General features: G+C 41.3%; 1 protein-coding gene and 1 long non-coding RNA gene across 3 annotated transcripts in view; one reads left to right on the top strand and one right to left on the bottom strand.

The window, feature by feature from the left end:
• Positions 1 to 18,229, bottom strand: part of KCNIP1 (potassium voltage-gated channel interacting protein 1) — a 161,781-nt gene that overhangs the window by 77,912 nt on the left and 65,640 nt on the right. The window contains exon 1 of one of the 2 annotated variants that reach the window (XM_061616815.1): positions 6,059 to 6,313. The exons of the other annotated variant lie outside the window; for it this stretch is intronic. Within the exon in view, the coding sequence (XP_061472799.1) occupies positions 6,059 to 6,167 (109 nt within the window). The 5' untranslated portion in view covers positions 6,168 to 6,313. Of the gene's footprint in view, positions 1 to 6,058; positions 6,314 to 18,229 lie in introns of those variants that run through there. 2 annotated transcript variants of the gene reach the window in all.
• On the top strand, positions 5,917 to 17,317 carry LOC133380145 (uncharacterized). The gene is made up of 5 exons (XR_009761370.1): positions 5,917 to 6,175; positions 9,259 to 9,416; positions 11,665 to 11,786; positions 14,105 to 14,290; positions 17,136 to 17,317. It is a non-coding gene; the product is annotated as an uncharacterized LOC133380145 (long non-coding RNA).

The following is an 18,229-nucleotide window of genomic DNA, read 5'->3' as shown; positions in this document are numbered from 1 at the left end:
AATGGACTGGATGAGGGCTAATAAAATGAGGCTCAGTCAAGACAAGACTGAGATGCTGTTAGTGGGTGGTTCTTCTGACTGGATGGTGGATGTCCAACCTGTCCTGGATGGGGTTGCACTCCCCCTGAAGGAGCAGCTTCGTAGCTTGGGGGTTCTCCTAGAACCAACTCTGTCACTTGAGGGTCAGGTAGCCTCGGTGGCACGGAGTGCTTTCTACCAACTTCAGTTGGTGGCCCAACTATGTCCCGATCTGGACAGGGATAACCTGGCTTCAGTTGTCCATGCTCTGGTAACCTTCAAGTTAGATTACTGCAATGCGCTCTACATGGGGCTGCCTTTGAAGATGGTTCGGAAACTGCAGCTTGTGCAAAATGCAGTAGTCAGATTGGTAACAGGGACCAGATGGTCTGAACATCACACGGCATGGGACCGCAATACCTGGTGGAACGCCTCTCCCAATATGAACCTACCCGTACACTACGCTCAACATCTAAGGCCCTCCTCCGAGTACCATCCCATCGAGAGGCTCGGAGGGTGATGACTAGAACCAGGGCCTTTTCAGTAGTGGCCCCCGAACTGTGGAACAGTTTACCTGATGAGGTGCACCTGGCGCCGACGCTACTATCTTTTCGGCGCCAGGTGAAAACCTTTTTATATTCCCAGGCATTTTAAAGTGTATTTTAAACAGCATTTCCGTATTTTGGATGTTGTTTGGTTCGTTATTGTTTGTTTGTTTGTTTTTTATCATTTATTGTATTTATATATTGTGCTTGTTTTTATCTTTTTGTACACTACCCAGAGAGCCTTCGGGCTTAGGGCGGTATATAAATTAAACTAAATAAATAAATAAATAAATAATAAATAACATATACAACCGATTCTGGCCCACTTGCATTGGCTGCCTGTATGTTTCCGAGCTCGATTCAAGGTGCTGGTTTTAACCTACAAAGCCTTACACGGCTTGGGACCACAATACCTGATGGAACGCCTCTCCCGATACAAACCATCCCGTACACTACGCTCAACATCTAAGGTCCTCCTCCGGGTGCCTCCGAGGTAAGCTGGGAGGGTGGCAACAAGGGAGAGGGCCTTCTCAGTGGTGGCCCCCAAATTATGGAATGATTTTTTTGACAAGGTGTGCCTGGCGCCATCACTGTTATCTTTTCAGCGCCAGGTGAAGACTTTCCTTTTCTCCCAGGCATTTTAGCATGTGTTTTTTAATTGTTTTAAATGTTTAAATTGTGTTTTTAAATTGTTTTTAAAAGATGTGTTTTAAATTTGTATATGTGTTTTTAGTGTTTTTAGGTACTGTAAACCGCCCAGAGAGCTTCGGCTATGGGGCGTTATACAAATACAATAAATAAATAAATAAATAAATAAAATATGTATCCATCTTATACTGTTTGAATATATTATAGATAGATCATTTCCCTGAGAAATTATTCTACAACTTGCAATGTAAGATGAAATTCAGAACATGCACAAAATGTGCTTGAAGTTTAAATCTAAATTTATTGCAAGTATTTATACACTCTCTTGCAATAAGAAAGAATCAAGATATTTGTCCAACATTATGAGTCAATTAAGAACTCTTGAAAAAATGTATTTTTAGTAGTCTCCAATAATTAGAATTTTTCACTCAATTTTAAATCAAACTATGTATTTTTTTTCTTTAAAAAAATCCAGATTAGTGTGGAAAACATAATAATTTGAAACACTGTTCCTATTGAAATCAGTCAGGCAACTACAATTTTGATATTTCATCAACAGCTGAAAATGTTTTTGTTTCATCAAGTGCTTTTTAGAGAATTAATTGGGTTAAATGTTGGTCATTTGCTATGTATTTTATGATCTTATAATTTTATGTTGTCCAAATGATTTTATTGTATACCATCATGATATTTGTTATGAGTTAGTTGTTTATAAATATTCTTATCAATAAATAAAAAAAATGAAAATTAGGAATAAAAATATGCAAAAAGCATCACAGACTAAAAACAGACAGATTTGTCCATCCCTAATAAGCAGAACATGGAAGTGAAGGTCATTTCTTGCTTATCTTCAGGACTTTGCTCTCTCTGCCTTTGAAAGATGAAGGTTCATTTAGCTATCATACTCTCTAAGAGGAAATTCAGGTGGTTGAGTACCCAGCAGTCTGGAAGCAAATGTAGCCACCCCATTACTCAGGAGATGCCCTAGGTAGGAAGAATATATAAGTTTGTGAATTAGAAGAAAGCTACGTACAAACCCGAAAGTTCTTTTGAACTTACAGCTGAACGTATCGGTGGTGGGGGTAAAGAAACTAGAAGTCAGGTACACTGTCTGAGTCTACCAATCAAGCTGAGAGCAATTACAGACACTGGGTGGCATTCAATGCTACTCTTACTCAGAGAAAACCCACAGAAGTTTATAGACATGACTAACTTAGGTTCATTTATTTCAATGGGTCCACCATGAATAGGACTTAGTTAAATACAACCCACTGAATGTTTGTAATGTTCCTATGCCAGTTGAAAACAAAACCAAATACAATAAAATAAACATAAAATGGATGGCAGATGAAGAGAGAATTGAATTGCTTATAGTTAGTAACATGGGAGAAATTAGGGTTGGGGACTGGGGCATGACAGCCCTCCAATATTATATGGCTGCATACTACACACCGTACATTTAAAGCACATGACTTCACTCGAGTAATTCTGGGAACTACAGTTTGTTAAGGGTGCTGGGAATTGTAGCTCTGTGCGGAATAAACTGCAGTTCCCAAGATTCTTTGAAGAAGTGAGGCACTTTAAGTGTGTTTTATATGTATGGTATGTGCATGCATATTTACAGCAGGAAAAGGCGGAATGGGGGAGAAAAAGGAGTCCTTTATTTCCTTCTATTCCTGAAGCTTACCCTGCAAGAGGCCTGAATAGCACTACAAGGCTCTTGTCCCAGGCTCTTTCAAGTCCTGAACAGGAGCACTCCTCTTGGGGGGTGAGGATACACTGCAGCATTTTGTTGCAGATTCTGCTTGTGGTGACTAAGATGCATTGCAATTTGTCTATTTCTTTGTCAAAGTCAGCAAAGCCAACACCACCAAGAAATTTTAGAAAGTTCCTAAGACAATGTAGAAGCCATGTTTATTCTCCCCTAGGTTTTTGTTTCTGTATCAGAGACTGGGAAAACATTGCTGGACTATAATTCTTATCATCCTTGACCTCGGGCCATGCTGGCTAGGGCTAATGGGAGCTGGAGTCCAATAATGTCGAGGCCACAGGTTCCCAGTCCTTGTTCTAGATTACCTGTTCAAATTTTACTTATGTTTTCCACCAATTTACCTGAGAGAGAAAGCTGATGGCTTTGCATTTTCATGGACCTCCCCCCCCCCCGATCCAGATACTTCTTTCAAATTGCATTGCAGTTGTAACCTTCCAATTGCAAAACAGGGAGGTTGATTTTAGGCTTATATAATTTAGTTTAGAGATGAAAAATGCCATGTTTAACTAAGTTTTAAAACCCGTCAGGTTGACATGCTACATTGTTTTTCCCCCGCCAAGTTAGCGGCAATTCCAATTCATTTTTACATTACAACGAATGCAAAGCACATGTACTGGATTAGACGGATTCTGTAAGGCTACACTAAATGTGACAACCGTCACACAAATAGGAATTACATGATTGGTTTTTAAAGTATAGGTAGCAGAACCCCAGGCTGAGAACCTGGGGTGGGAGGGAGAGGGGTTTTAATGCTTTACGGTCAATCCAGACTGGGGAGTTTGCACCTGCTATTTGCGCTGGAAGGAAAGCTCCCATTGGTATAAATGGCAGCTTTCTTTTCAGTGAAAATAGAAGGCATGAGGGTATCACCATGGATCAGTACAAAGGCACAGGCTCTCTCCCTCCTGCACCAGGGTCCCAAACATGGATTGGGGCTCCCATTTACATTTCATTTACTGCTATTCACACTTCAAAACAATGTATGCCATTGCTAATTGTATGCACAGTGTTACATTTATTTTGGCCCTTGCAGAATGAGTCACATCCAACAGGAAAGCCAATGAGAGTTGCTTTCCTAGATGATGAGCCCACACCAGTTAAACACAGCCTACATTCCTTTTGCATACCTTGCCCGCTGTGCCCCATCAGCATACCACCAAAGAGGTCAAAGAAAGAGCTGAGGATCAACCTAGAAGATTCTAAAAGTCTAGAACATTAACCCCCTTTCTCATGTGACATCACAGTAGGTGCAGCTATTTCAGGAGATTGTAGATGCTGTTTCAGTATTTGGCATGGATCTGAGCTCCACTTGGGAGGCTTTGAGAGGCCCAGGAGAAAAAAACGTAGAACCTCTCAGCTATTTAGCAGCATGTTACACAACAGGCTGCCAAGTCCCAGGAGGGCAGTTTTACAGCCCCAAAGGCAGCAGCAATTAACAACCAAAGCTGCAGGGAGATGTTGGGTTAGCCTGTACTGCTTACTGCAAAGATTTAATACAGACAACATTGCAGTTCTGGAATGAAGTTGAACGATGCTGTCGGACGATAGGTTAGCTACAACAAAACAAAACATTGTTCCAAATTTTCATCTCATCCAGGATTTTATAACGGCAGCAACCCAGTCAATGGTTTGAAAACACTATCACAGTGGTATTGCACTATGCTGGAGCTTCCTCTGCAAAATTGATTATAGCAATCTGATTTCTTGAGGAGCATGGTGTTCATAGAAAACAGATGATTTATCTTCTAGTAAGCAACAGAAGTTCACAGTTGGAATTACAGCAAAGAGCAACAGAAAAGAATTCATGCTCCCACATGGATGGCACTGCAAATGCTGTAGAATTTCATACTGCTTCCCTTTCCTTCCTAGTGAGTCTCTTTCTTGGTACCATCTACCTTGATGGTTTATTAATGGCTTTTTTACTGGTAGACTTCTCATTGGATTTTATTTTCTATCAGGGTAAATTGATCTATTATCATGTTTAAAGCGGGAAGACTCAAATGGTTTGTATCAACAATATAGCTAGGCAATAAATGTAAATAAAATCTACAGAAGCCTGGATGACATTTGTTACCTCTTGTCACCCAAGGGAACTTTTAACCCTCAAGGAGCCCAGTAGCACAGAGTGGGTTTAAATCTAGGGGTTGCTGTCAGTGCTCTACGGGAACTAAAGGGATGAATCTTGAAACAGTGTAATCCTCTGCATGTTTACTCAGAAGCTAGTCCCAGTGAGCTCATTGGGGCTACTCCCATGTAAGCATGTGCAGGACTGCAGCCTCAACCAACATTTTTGTACATTGCTTCATCATTCATTTCATATTTGATTCCTCCTTGATAGATTATTTGTAAACTGCTCAGTGAAGAAAACTCTGCCTGGGGTTCTGGCTCAGATAACATAGCCACATTTGTTCATCTATATGCCTGCCAAAAAGGACTTTGTAACTCCAGAAGGGATAGTGTGCTCGCCTTCATTTTACATTTCAAGCACTCACTTCTGTCAACAGAGATCAGTTTTATGAATTTCATGAGACCATTCTTGGCTGCTAAACGTCATTTAAATATGTAGCACAGAATTCTTTTCCGGTTGCCAGATAATAATGAACCAGCCCTTAAGCTTTCCAACAAAATAAAAAAATAGTTTTTGAAGTTTATTCCCACCACCACCACCACCATCTGCTTTTTGAAGCTTCTAAAATTCCCGGTTGCATCAAAATACACTTTTAAAGATTTCACCTGCATGCTTTAGTAGGAAACACATCCCAGTTTTAAGAATGATCTGATTTCCGTTATCCCAAGAGAGGCATATTCCACCAAACAGGAACTACGTTATAGCAAAGCAATATTTACAGGAAGAAACATGACAGCTTCGTAATTAAAGCACGAAACTTGAAAACACCCCACAGCTAGAAATCCGGAAGCTTGCAACAACACAAAGCAAAATTTCAACACTGCAGAATTAAGCAGGAAAGAAAAGTAGCTATATGAGAAAAAGCAGAGCCTTTTTATTTATGATTTCTTTCGGGCTGCTGCTACATAACAGTATACGGGAGCTGGCAAACTTTGCAGGGTCTCTTACCATCTGACAAGTCAATCAGTCCAAGGTAGTGCAAAAGTTTCAGAGAGGAACAAATCACCACCACAATTCCTAAAGTCTGGAGCCCTTCAGACTCGCCTTCGCTCCACATCCTTTAAGGTAACACAGAGATCGTAGCCTCCGGCGTGCTTGCAAAACGACAGGCAGGGATTGAAAACGGGGGGGGGGAGAATCAGCTGTTTGAAGCGTTTCTTCCTGCGGCTCCCTAAGTGCATGGCTCCTTTTCTCTCTTTCGTTCCTCTGTCTCTCCTTGGGCGTAAGTGTCATTCTCGCTCTTTTCCTTTTCCTGTGTTTCCCGTTCCTCCGCCTTTGCCCACCCCCACCCTCTCTTTCAGTCCCTCTCTTTTCTACATGCTAACGGCAATCTTTGATTTAGTTTCTTCTCTCTCTCACTCTCCAGGGCAATTGTCTCAACAGTTGATCCCTTTCATTTACAACTTAACATTCATTGGCGATCACTCGTGGCCGAGTAAGATTGTCTTACAGGGTAAGGTCTTTAACAGTGGGTCCCTAAGTGACTGTGTTGCTAACCTCAGCAGCAGCACCTGTGATTGCACTTGGGATTGTTCGATCTTGCACTTGGGATTGTTTGATCCTGTCAAACTAATCTCATCTCTTTTTTTTATCCAGTCACTAGCTTAGATGGTGGAAATGCTGTAGATGTCATCTATCTAGATTTCAGCAAAGCGTTTGACAAAGTCCCTCACGACCTTTTGATTAGCAAACTGGTCAAATGCGGACTAGATGGAAATACTGTCAGGTGGATTCACAACTGGTTGGAAAACCGTACTCAGAGAGTGGTCGTCGGTGGCTCTGCTTCGGACTGGAAGGAGGTTTCGAGTGGAGTGCCACAGGGTTCTGTCCTGGGGCCGATACTCTTCAACATTTTTATCAATGACTTAGATGACAGGGTGGAGGGAAGCCTTATGAAGTTTGCGGATGATACAAAACTGGGAGGGATAGCTAACACAATGGAAGACAGGAATAAAATCCAAAGGGACCTGGATAGACTAGAAAATTGGGCTGAAATTAATAAAATGAAATTCAATAAAGACAAATGCAAGATTCTGCATTTAGGCCACAAAAACAAAATGCATGGGTACAGGATGGGAAGTACCCGGCTTAGCAGTAGTGCGTGTGAGAAGGACCTTGGAATTGTAGTGGATCGCAAGTTGAACATGACCCAGCAGTGTGATGCTGCGGCAAAAAAGGCAAACATGGTTTTGGGCTGCATAAACAGAGCTATAGTTTCCAGGTCGAGGGAAGTAATAGTCCCACTATATTCTAGTCCCACTATATTCTGCATTAGTCAGGCCTCATCTGGAATACTGCGTTCAGTTCTGGGCGCCTCATTTTAAGAAAGATATCGACAAGTTGGAGCGGGTTCAGAAGAGGGCGACGAGGATGATAGCCGGTATGGAGAACAAGTCTTATGAGGAAAGGTTGAAGGAACTTGGCATGTTCAGTCTGGTGAAGAGAAGGCTGAGGGGTGACATGATTGCACTCTTTAAGTACCTGAAGGGCTGTCACATAGAGGAGGGTACAGATTTGTTCTCTGCTGCCCCAGAGGGTAGGACTAGGTCTAATGGTTTTAAGTTGCAGGAGCGTAGATTCAGACTGGACATTAGAAGGAACTTCTTGACAGTAAGGGCGGTTCGGCAATGGAACCGACTGCCTAGGGAGGTGGTGGGATCCCCTTCGCTGGATGTCTTCAAGCAGAGGCTGGACAGCTATCTGCGGGAGATGCTCTAGCTGTGGATTTCCTGCTGTGAGCAGGGGGTTGGACTCGATGGCCTACAAGGACCCTTCCAACTCTATGATTCTATGATTCTATGATACACCCCAGCCAAAGAATGTTTTCCCTCCTATTGTTCTTGTTGCTTTGAAAGGAAAATGAAAAAAATATCCTGAAGGGAATTTTGAAGGATCGTAAAATCTCTTTCTCCCTATTATGATGTCAGCTTTCAAATCTTCAAGGCTTCCTCCAAGAATTGTTCAGATTGTTCAACCCATAAATGGGCCTAGAAGTCCTCTATCCTATATACTCCAAAGGAGTTGCTCTACCCCTTTACTCTTAGTAGTTAACTATTCTTTTCTCTTATAAGTGAGTTGAGACTGGCAGAATATGCTAGCACCCCTATAATAAAAGACTGATTTAAATGTATATCTATGAAATCTCAAGGCCAGGAAGAGCCACCGTTGCACATAGGTAGCCATCACATATAGTGACAGCATCTTGCATTTAAGATGCGTGTGAGATCCAGGTTCCAATGTTTAATCACAAAACTTAGGCTCAAACTAGATGCGACACACACTTGTGATTCTCTTTCTCCTGGTTTTTTTAAAAGCAGTCTCAAGGGACTGACAATTTGAGTGGAGGAACATTTTCGAGAGGGGGCTACTTAATCCTTTTTTCTCCAGATGTTTTTCTGCTCAATATTGTTGCCAGGTTGCATTTTTCCCTGTAGGGGAAAAATCTGAGTACCCCTTAGTTCCCTCCCCATGAGATGTAAAAGCAGCTTGAGGCACATAAGCAGCCAGAAGGAAAGGGTGATATTTTATACCATTCTTCTGTTTAAACATCCAGCCTCCTGTATGCTTTGGTCCCTAGGTCCATTTCATACTTAAACAGGCAGACAGTTGGTTTTGTATTTTTTTTTATTTTCCCAGAATGACACATGGGAAAGACTGTAGTCTGAAGGGAATATGTGCTTCTGTAAACACATAGGGACACTGACTATAGACCTATGATTGGCTGTGACATCCCCTCCCTCATCTCAGGTGCATGCTTACTCTTCCTTTAATTGAGTTTTCCCTGATCTGGTGCCCTCCAGATGTTTTGGACTACAATTCCCAGCAGCCCCAGCCAGTGTGGCCAATAGGGATGATGGGAGTTGTAGTCTGAAACATCTGGAAGACATCAGGTTGGGGAAGGCCGCTTTAGTAAACTTTGTTGGTGTGAAGAAATCTCATGATTGGATCTAAGTAGTTATCTCACAGTATTACTTCAATGATACGTGAGATTTGAATTGCAAATGACCTTGTGTACTAAAAAAACCTATTGATGATGAATAATAAATACTGTGAAGAGAAGATTATTTCTAGATTGACTGATGAGATGCTACTTCACACATAACTAATTTCTCATGTAGCACAACCTTTCTCAATCTGGTGCCCTACAGATGTTTTGAAGGACAACTCCCATCATCCCTGAATTCTGGCGATGCTGGCTAAGGCTGATGGACATTAAGTGAAAAATATTTGGAGGACATCAGGTGTCTTGCCACATGAAAGAGATGGCCATGTGAAATTGTGAAACCATTTGAACTCACATGGTTTGGTAAGATTTGTTTGATTGCACAGTCTCATTATTGAATCTATACAGCAGCTTTTTACTATTGGCACATTTGTTGGACACCACCTCCCATCACTCCCTGCCAGCACTGGCCAGGAAAGACAGGAGGTGTAGTCCAACAACATCTGGAGGGCCACAGATTCCCTATCTTTGACCTTCAGGGAGTAATGAGAATTTTTATTCCTGAGTGACCCTTTTCCCCTTTCAGAACATTGCTGTTTGTTGAATTCCCAAATTTCACACTGGAAGGTTCACGTTCTATGAATACAAATATAGCTGTGTAACAAAATTCACATTGTACAGCAGGGTCAGCAGCGGTTTCATTACCATTGACTGTCAATCTGAGGCAATCTTTTTGCTCTCCAAAAAAAGGGAGGGGCTCTTTTGCTCTCAAATGTCCACCCAAAGGCGAAGAGAAATATTTGAGAAAACTTATCATAAGACTGCTAGGTCACAAAATGCTATCTAATGTAGTAACAAACTCAAGGCACAATGAAACGGCTTGTTCGAAAGAGCAGTTCCATTGATTTTAGTAAGATTCCCGAGTATGTTGCTTGCGGCTTACAAGTTCAGTCACTCAGATGCTTCACACAAGAAATAAACAAGCAGAGTCATTTTCATTGCACTGGCATAAAAATATATATCTGGCACTCTGTAGCATACAGATTTTTAAAAGCTTAGCTCCTTCCAGACAGAGGAACGGGGTAAGAAATGAATCAGATTTGTCAGCTGTGTCGTAGATTTTGCATTCTGTTTTCTACCCTTATTACTCCCACCTAGTAACTTGTGTACAGTTGTAAAGACAGGCCCTTTCCCCTAGCATATGCCTAGAGACAGACATGAGTTTTTAAGAAACTTGAAGATGGTATGATAGACCCATCATTGCTCATGATTACGTCCACTCATTTTTTTCTTATCTGCTACTGAAGGGGTAGCCAATGTGGATGATGTTGGACTCCAACTCCCCACCATCCCCGCCTGTTACCAGTGCTAGAGGCCGGAACACCTTGGGCTTTCCCAAGTAATACATTTTTTCTCAGCATTTTGGGATTTCCCCCCTCCTTTCTTAGTGGGAGTTGGAGTCCAACAACCCCCAGGGGCACACATTTGTTACCTCTACACTACTGTCCGTGGTCAACATGGTTTTTACAGTGTTCCAAATACCTGACTGGTGACTATCATGGGGCAAAAGAAATCAGTGTGTTTGCCATGGCAGCAATGCTCACCACCTTCACATTACTTAAAATGTATCTGCCTCCAGTTTATATTGTCCATAAGGGATCAAACTCTCTTGTATGAAAAAAAGAATAATACCCCTGCTGATTTTCTAACATTATTTAGGATTCCTTCAGGAGAAGTAACAATTATGGAGCTTTAGAAGTTAATAATTTCTTTGATATTTCACCTGTAGTCATCACATCCTTTCGGCGGCTGGCACAGTTTCCTCCAGCAGTGTTAGTTCATGTTTGCAAGCCTCACCCTAGTTATAAAGTGCTCTGATGTGATTGCTGTTGGTAGGAGCGATCAATAGGGATGAACTTCCTGCACTGATTGATGGTTTTGTCTTTAACTGCCAACAAAGATATTTAAGGAAAATCAAAGATAGATATCATCAAAGATGATTTCTGTTTTGCACATCAATTAAGAAATTGTCTAGACCAAACTACAAATCAATAAATAAATGGGGGTAGTTTGCAGGTTAGTACAGATCCTACTGTAGTGCATTGTTTTCATTTGAGACAAAGATATGCTAATTTGATATATGTCTCTGTTCCCATACATAAATGAAAGTGAATCTTTGCAGAGTCACTTTTAACACGCACACACACCTCTGGAATTTTTTGCATGGGAAGAAAGAAGTGGCTTAATTGGGCATGACTGGCTGGTTTTTACTTTTTGGGTTTTATTGGCTTCCACATTCAAAGCTCTCTTCAACTAGATTTACATCTACATTACATTGCTTAGAAAGATATCTTTCTGCTGTTGATCAGGAAATATTGTGCACAGTAGTGATTTGGATTTACACTGCATTTCTGAACATACACAGAGTGAATTTCTCATCATTAGAAAGAAGCGTGCAGAAAGTGTTTCTGCTTGAACCACAGCAGTTCTTTTCAAAAATCAGAGATAATAACTGCTGAATGTTTTTTTTAAAGTGTGTTTGGAAGTTCTACACACATGCACTCCATAGATAGATTGCATAGATAAAGTTTTTTAACCTTTAAATGCACAGGAAACAATGCACACTAGGATCTTCACAGCTATTTGAATGAACAAGTTGGTGCTGTTCCCAGTGACATTCTGTCCCAGGAACAAGGAGGCTTTGGTGGTGGTGGTTTGAAAAAACAAAAAGAGGTAAGACAAAAACTGTTAACATTTTTCCCACCCCAGCCTGTGTGGTATATGCCTCAACCTAAAGACTCTTAAGTCCCATTAATAGCAGCATATACTTAACTTCCTCCTGTTGAATTCAGTGTTTATTAAAAGGACATACGTTCATCTGGATCAGCCCCAATATTTTCAGAACATCAGTGACCATGAGCCACTGACCAATAATTATTCCTAAATACTATGTGCTGACTATTTTTGAATAGCTACCAACCTCCTCATAGAGAGAAGCTGAGATTCATAGTATAAATTAATCATTATGAACAACAGTTTTTAATTCAGCTTCCTAGTCTTTGGATATGTATTTGTTAAATTCTTCCATACATGTAATTCAGGAGTGAGTTCAGAAAACTGACAAAAAATGGGAGGGGGAGTGTGATGGGATCCCACAAGTTGTCTCCAAAGAGTCAAAATTCTATCAGTTTCTGGAGTGCAAGGGAGAGAGAGCAAACACCCAGCTGTATAAACAGTATAATTTGTATAAACAATCAAAAATGAAATAGAAGTTCACCTAGCCCAGTCAAAATAAAATCTAGATATAAAATGCTATGTTTTATTATCATCCTTACAAACTTTGCTTTAGGACAGGGATGGAAAACCTGCGGTTCTCCAGATGCTGCTGGACTACAACTCCCATCATTCCTGACTAATGGCTGGGGCTAATGGGAAGTGGAGTCCTACAACATCTGGAGGGCCACAGGTTTCCCATCTCTATTTTAGGGCTTTCCTACCTATTGGCTCCAATAATTGTAACACGTAAAAATGCTAAGTATCATTATGTGACCCCATGTCCGGAACCAGACATAAAACTCATGAAGTAGCTCTTCTTCGGTCAAAATCAGCAATACGACCACCATCATTGCCAGAGGAAGAGTTCTTCATAGGCATCACTTTCAGAATGGTCTATAAATAAAAGGCAAAAGGCACCTCTTGCTGTTGCATATCCTTTTCCCCCATAGTTCAGGGATGTGGAACCTGTGGTCCACCTCCAGATATTGTTGGACTACAGGGCTCACCATCCCTGACCACTGGCCAGGGGCTGATGGGAGTTAGAGTCCAACAACATCTAGAGCACTGTTCTTCAAACTTGGGCCCCCAGATGTTGTTGGACTACAACCCCAACAGCTTAGCCAATGGCCAAGGATGATGGAAGTTGTAGTCCAACAACATCTGGGGACCCAAGGTTGAAGAATAGTGATCTAGAGGATTACAGGTTTCCCATCCCTGCCTCAGTCCTTAGCTTTCAAACGTACTGTTGCTTGCCTCCCCAATCTCCGAGCGGTGAGATTTCAGGGGTCCCTGCCCTCATCCAGGGTTTGGTTTCCTTTGGGAAGAGGACCAGCGGAGACTGTGGTGTCTTTATGAAATATGGTTTATTGATTTACACACATTCCAACCTGAGCTTAGGATGGAGGGGTTCAAGGCATCAGCAGTCCAATATCCAGCTTTTCTATCTGGGTTGCAGGAGGCATCCTAAAGCCATGGTGCAGAGAGATAGCCTCTCTGCCTGCCTCCAGTTCCCAGCCTTTCTCCAGACACACTCTACACACAGTCAAAGCACAAACCTTTGCTAGCCACCAGGAGTGGGGGGGAAGGCTCTCCTGCAGAGTTTAAATGACAAAAGGATCTTCCTGGTCCATTCACCAGTTGCTGAGCACTTGAAAGACCCATTAGCAAACCCTATTAGCTTAACAAAAGAAACTCATCTAGCCAGCAGAGCCAGCCCCTCCCCCAAGGCACATGATTCCAAATCAGAGGCTGGAAGGGGACCCACAGGAATCATCCATTCCAACCCCCAAACTCACAACAGTACTTTCTTGCCTACTTAGCTTTCCCACCCCAGCAAAACATTAGCCTCTCTGATATATCCCTTCCCTGCTTGAGAGATGTGCAGTTGCCATTAACTGATAATTTGAGCCAAATACTGGAGAATATTTAGCTCTAGCCCAATAGTTTATTGATGTGCACATACATTACCTTGGTCCTCCTGTATAAGCAAATGGTTGCTAATTGCTTCTATGGGGAAATATAAAGTGCTACAGTGTTATGATAAAGTGAGGACAAAATCTGCCCTCAGACCACAGATGCCGAGAGGCCTAGTCCTCACTAATAGTGGGCTGCTTTGTGCCTGTGTGCAGAATACACAGATATTCACAACAGCTAACCAAAGCAAGGTATTGGCAAATACAGGTTTCCCATCCACACACATCCCATCTGTCATGAGGAAGGGCATTTCCCATTAATAACAATTTTCAACAGAAATTTATTTTATGCATCATTTTTAGGGGAGACATTATTCTCAAAAAGACTTCGAGGTTCATACTGATATTGCTTCCCCTCCATATCACTTCTCTGCACTGATTTAAACTGCAGTTACACAAAACTTCCAAAGTGTATGATGACATCTACTATGGCTGTGTCTTAATGGTTAAACCCTGCTGTTTGAAGAAGACTCAAGTTCAAGGAATGAAGTATGTCCAAACATTTCTTGCAAAGTTTGCCGTTTATATATGAGGAGGCTAACAAATGAATAACTTCTTTTAAATTGGTTGGAACACCAGCAAAAGAAAACAGAGAGGGGAAAAAAAACACTTCCAAGCAATACTCCAATGCAGGTATTTTCAATTACCTACTAAGTTTTAAGCTCCCACATGGATCAATAGAATGGATGTACTTCTTCCAGCAATGGGAAAAACATAATAGAAGTTTTAAAATGTTTTTAAAATACCAGCTCTTCAATTCTTGATGGTAGCAGGTACACAGTGTACAATAATTTTTAGGAAGCAGTAATTTAGACCAGCATGTATACCAGCAACAAAAACCTCTTCAAGACCATACTGGCTAGATAGACAAACAGTCTGATCGGGTGCAATTCAGCTTTGTATGTTTCTAATGTTAGCAGTCCCAGACAAATTCTGTGGATAAATAGTGGCCCCCTCACTGCCATAACTCTATTTACGGATGGGCTCGATAGACTAATAATCTGACTTGGTGGCCCCAGTGAAGGCCATCATTTCCCCTCAGGAATGCCCTTTGGAATGGCACTGCATCATGGTAAAGCATCTTTCCAGAGCATTCTGGGGAATTAAAATTGTGGCTTCTTCATCCTTGGAAATGACTCAAATGCCTGTCTTTGGCAGGCTGCAAACTGAGCTTTTTTGAAAGCTGGGGGCATTTTCACTCAGCCCAACATTCAGATGTATATTTTTTGAGCACTCACAGAATCTGTCTGGGATTGCCAATGTTAGAAATAGATAATATCTACTTAGTCCAGTATTATTCCCTCTTTCTGGCAGTGGTTCCAAGGTCTTGGGCAGATGTCGATGAAATCAGCCATTATCTGCTTCTTCTAGCTGGGCATGCCAGAGATTGTACCTGGGACCTTTCACATGCAAAGCATGCCCTCTACTCCTGAGCTCTTCCCCTACCCCATGAATGCTAACATTAATCAAATTTTGGACAGTCGCCATAACAGTTGCCGCCCTGGGCTCCTGCTGGGAGGAAGGGCAGGATGTAAATCAAATAACAAATAAATAAATAAAATAACTAGGGTTGGACGAATCCCTTGAGTTTTGGTTTCTTCTCAGTTTCTCATTTTTCCAGTCTTAAACTCTCCACAATTCTGCACCAGTTTGTGACTTTTTAAAAAAGAAGTTCTCATGAAAATTCATCAGCATTTTAGTTCAGATGTCTCTGGCTGTACAACATTTTGCAAGCAATTTTTCTTAAAATAATTCATTTTGTATGTTTTTGATGCAGTTCTCCAACCAAATAATGAGTTGACAAATGTGTATATTAGGGGAAAGTGGGCATAAAAATATTGTTATGTGCACTTTCCCCTAATATACACATTTTTCACCTCATTATTTGGTTGGAGAACTGCATCAGAAAATTGGGAAAAGTGGAAATTTCAAATGATAGCTCCGTTTCGGTTTGTACGTTATTTCAGAATGGGTGAACTAGGGAGTGAATGTGAATTAAATTTCTTCCCCATCCCTAACTGTAACAAAGCACTGGCCTTTGACTTGCTTCATTGGTGGATGGGTCTCACATGAGACACCTTAATATATACATTGCAACCACTTTTGTTCAGCAATAGTTTAGAGTTAACTCAGTTATAAGAATTGTTTATTTATGCAAAGTTTGCACCCATGCTTCACCGAAAATTACATTTGCAGGTATTCTGCTTCCTTGCAGTCTCATGTTCACTTGCATCAAATATGGGGTATGCTGACTTTGAAAGAAGCACTATATCCAACTGGGTTTACCTTAAGAGATCAGAAGTAGTTCCAGTTTACTCTAAAGCCTGCTTCTTTCAAGCATCCCAAGGGGAAACAGCATTCAACTGCGACTGGATTTACTAGAAATAATTTAAGACCTCACTGCTACTGTTTGCATTTCCATCAATGACTCCTGCAGTAAACTGTCAGTTTTTAATGCATCTCAAATGCCACTAGTACTATGGGAATAGCTTCTCTTCCCCCCCTCAGTGATTTATGCATATGCTTACAAAGATGTAAAACATAATGAACATAATGCATAATAGCAAGATTACCTCCACTGATATGTCATCAGTAATATTCAAAGTACCAATACTCAAAAGAACTAAAACAAAGTACTGATACAAATAGTGAGAGTTATTTATTACTGGACTGCTGCCTAAGTAACCACTTCTAATACCATCTCAATTCCATCCTCCCCATCAAGCACCATCAAAGCCATTTTTGAATAGGGTTGCCAGGTCAGAAGCATCCCAAACCGTGAGATTTTGGGGGCGGGCCCAAGTGATGTCATGGGGTGTGCCTAAGTGACATCATGAGGCGGGTCCAAGTGACATCATTAAGTATTATACATTAAGCATCAACCACAGTTGCTTGGTGTATACAATTCATACAAAAACATTTCTTTGATTGGAAATTAAGATAGAAATCTTAGCTAAAAGATGGAGCCTGGGCAGGGAACATTTAATCTAGCCTACTTGCTTCTGGCAAGAAGGGTTTAAGTGCTCTCAGGCCAGGCCAGTCACCAGAAGGCCATTGTAGGAAGAAAGGAGCCTAGTGTTGTGGAGATGTTAGATGGGAGCACTCAAAGTAAAGAGAGATGTCCCCGAAGGCTGCAATTTTAAACACACTTACTAAGGGACTAAGCCCCATAGAACTCAATAGGACTTATTTCTCAGTAGATATGGTTTGGATTGTGTTGTTGGTAAAGCTTGACTAGGGATCCTCTGCAAAGATATCCATATCCAAGTAGGGTTGGCAACCCTGTGCCTCCAATGCCCTGCCCCTACCTTTTAACATCCAAATTTCTTTACAGATTTGACCCTTCACTTCAGAAACAGGTCTGAGAAATGAGTAAGAAGATTCTGTCTTCCCTGTGGGCTGCTATGAACTCACGTCATAAGCCAAACCAATTCCAGTGAATATAATTGACAGAGAAAAAATGTTTGACTTCTTAACTAGAAAAGTATAACACTGAAGCATGTACACTTTTTAAAATGTCTGTTCAAAAATGATTTGAAAAACAAAAAGTATAATATGTCATTTTTGCAAGTAATTAAAAAACCTTGCATGTACACTTTTATGCCTACCAAGATCCTGCTGTGATCTTCTGTTTTAGTGCAATCCTATGCATGTTTACTCAGAAGCAAGTCCTAATCCTGTACAGAGAAAGTACTCTTTATGCTACTGAAAACGATATATTTACTGAATTCCTGATATGAAATGAAACAGGAAAAGGAAACTGTTCTCAGAACCTGAAATGAGCTTTAGCTCTTACTATTGTCAATCACAACCCTGACTTCTTATTGGCTAAAAATCTGAAAGGGCAGGGATTAGAGCAGACCTTACAGCAACTAAGAGAAGTTGTAGGAGGGCAGCAGACATTTTGGTGTATATCTCGGGAACCAGACAACTCAGAAACTTATTTTTTTTTAATGAAAGCGGAAAGTCCGGAGATTATAGTGAGTCACCTGGAGACAGAGGCCCCCCAAAATCCAGAGACTCTAGTCGAAAGCTGGAGGTCTGGTAACCCTATTTTTCAGTTATAGTGCTGTTTTGGAGACAGATATAAACCCTGGCTTTCATAATCACTCAAAGGCAAGCAGCAATGGGGGCAGCAAAGCCTCCCTAGGGAGCATATTCTGCAATTTAGGTGCTACAAGTGAACAGGTCCTGGGGCTTGTACTAATCTGCCACCTCTCATATGGTGGGGGTGGTGGGGACACAGAGTAGGCCTCAGGTGTTAATCTGAGTGCATGGGTAGTTTCATAGGAGGTGGTCCTTCAGATATCCTGCTTCAGACCATTTAGGGCAGTGGTAGGCAACCTCTTATTTTTCTGTCAAGGGTTGATTTCCCTCAGGGGTAATCTGTTAGGAATTACATGCCAGTGGTGGGCAAAGCCAGAGCTG

This window comes from Rhineura floridana, chromosome 3 (genome assembly GCF_030035675.1).
Source record: "Rhineura floridana isolate rRhiFlo1 chromosome 3, rRhiFlo1.hap2, whole genome shotgun sequence".
In the NCBI taxonomy this organism is placed as follows: Eukaryota; Metazoa; Chordata; class Lepidosauria; order Squamata; family Rhineuridae; genus Rhineura; species Rhineura floridana.
This window is presented reverse-complemented; position numbering and strand designations above follow the sequence as displayed.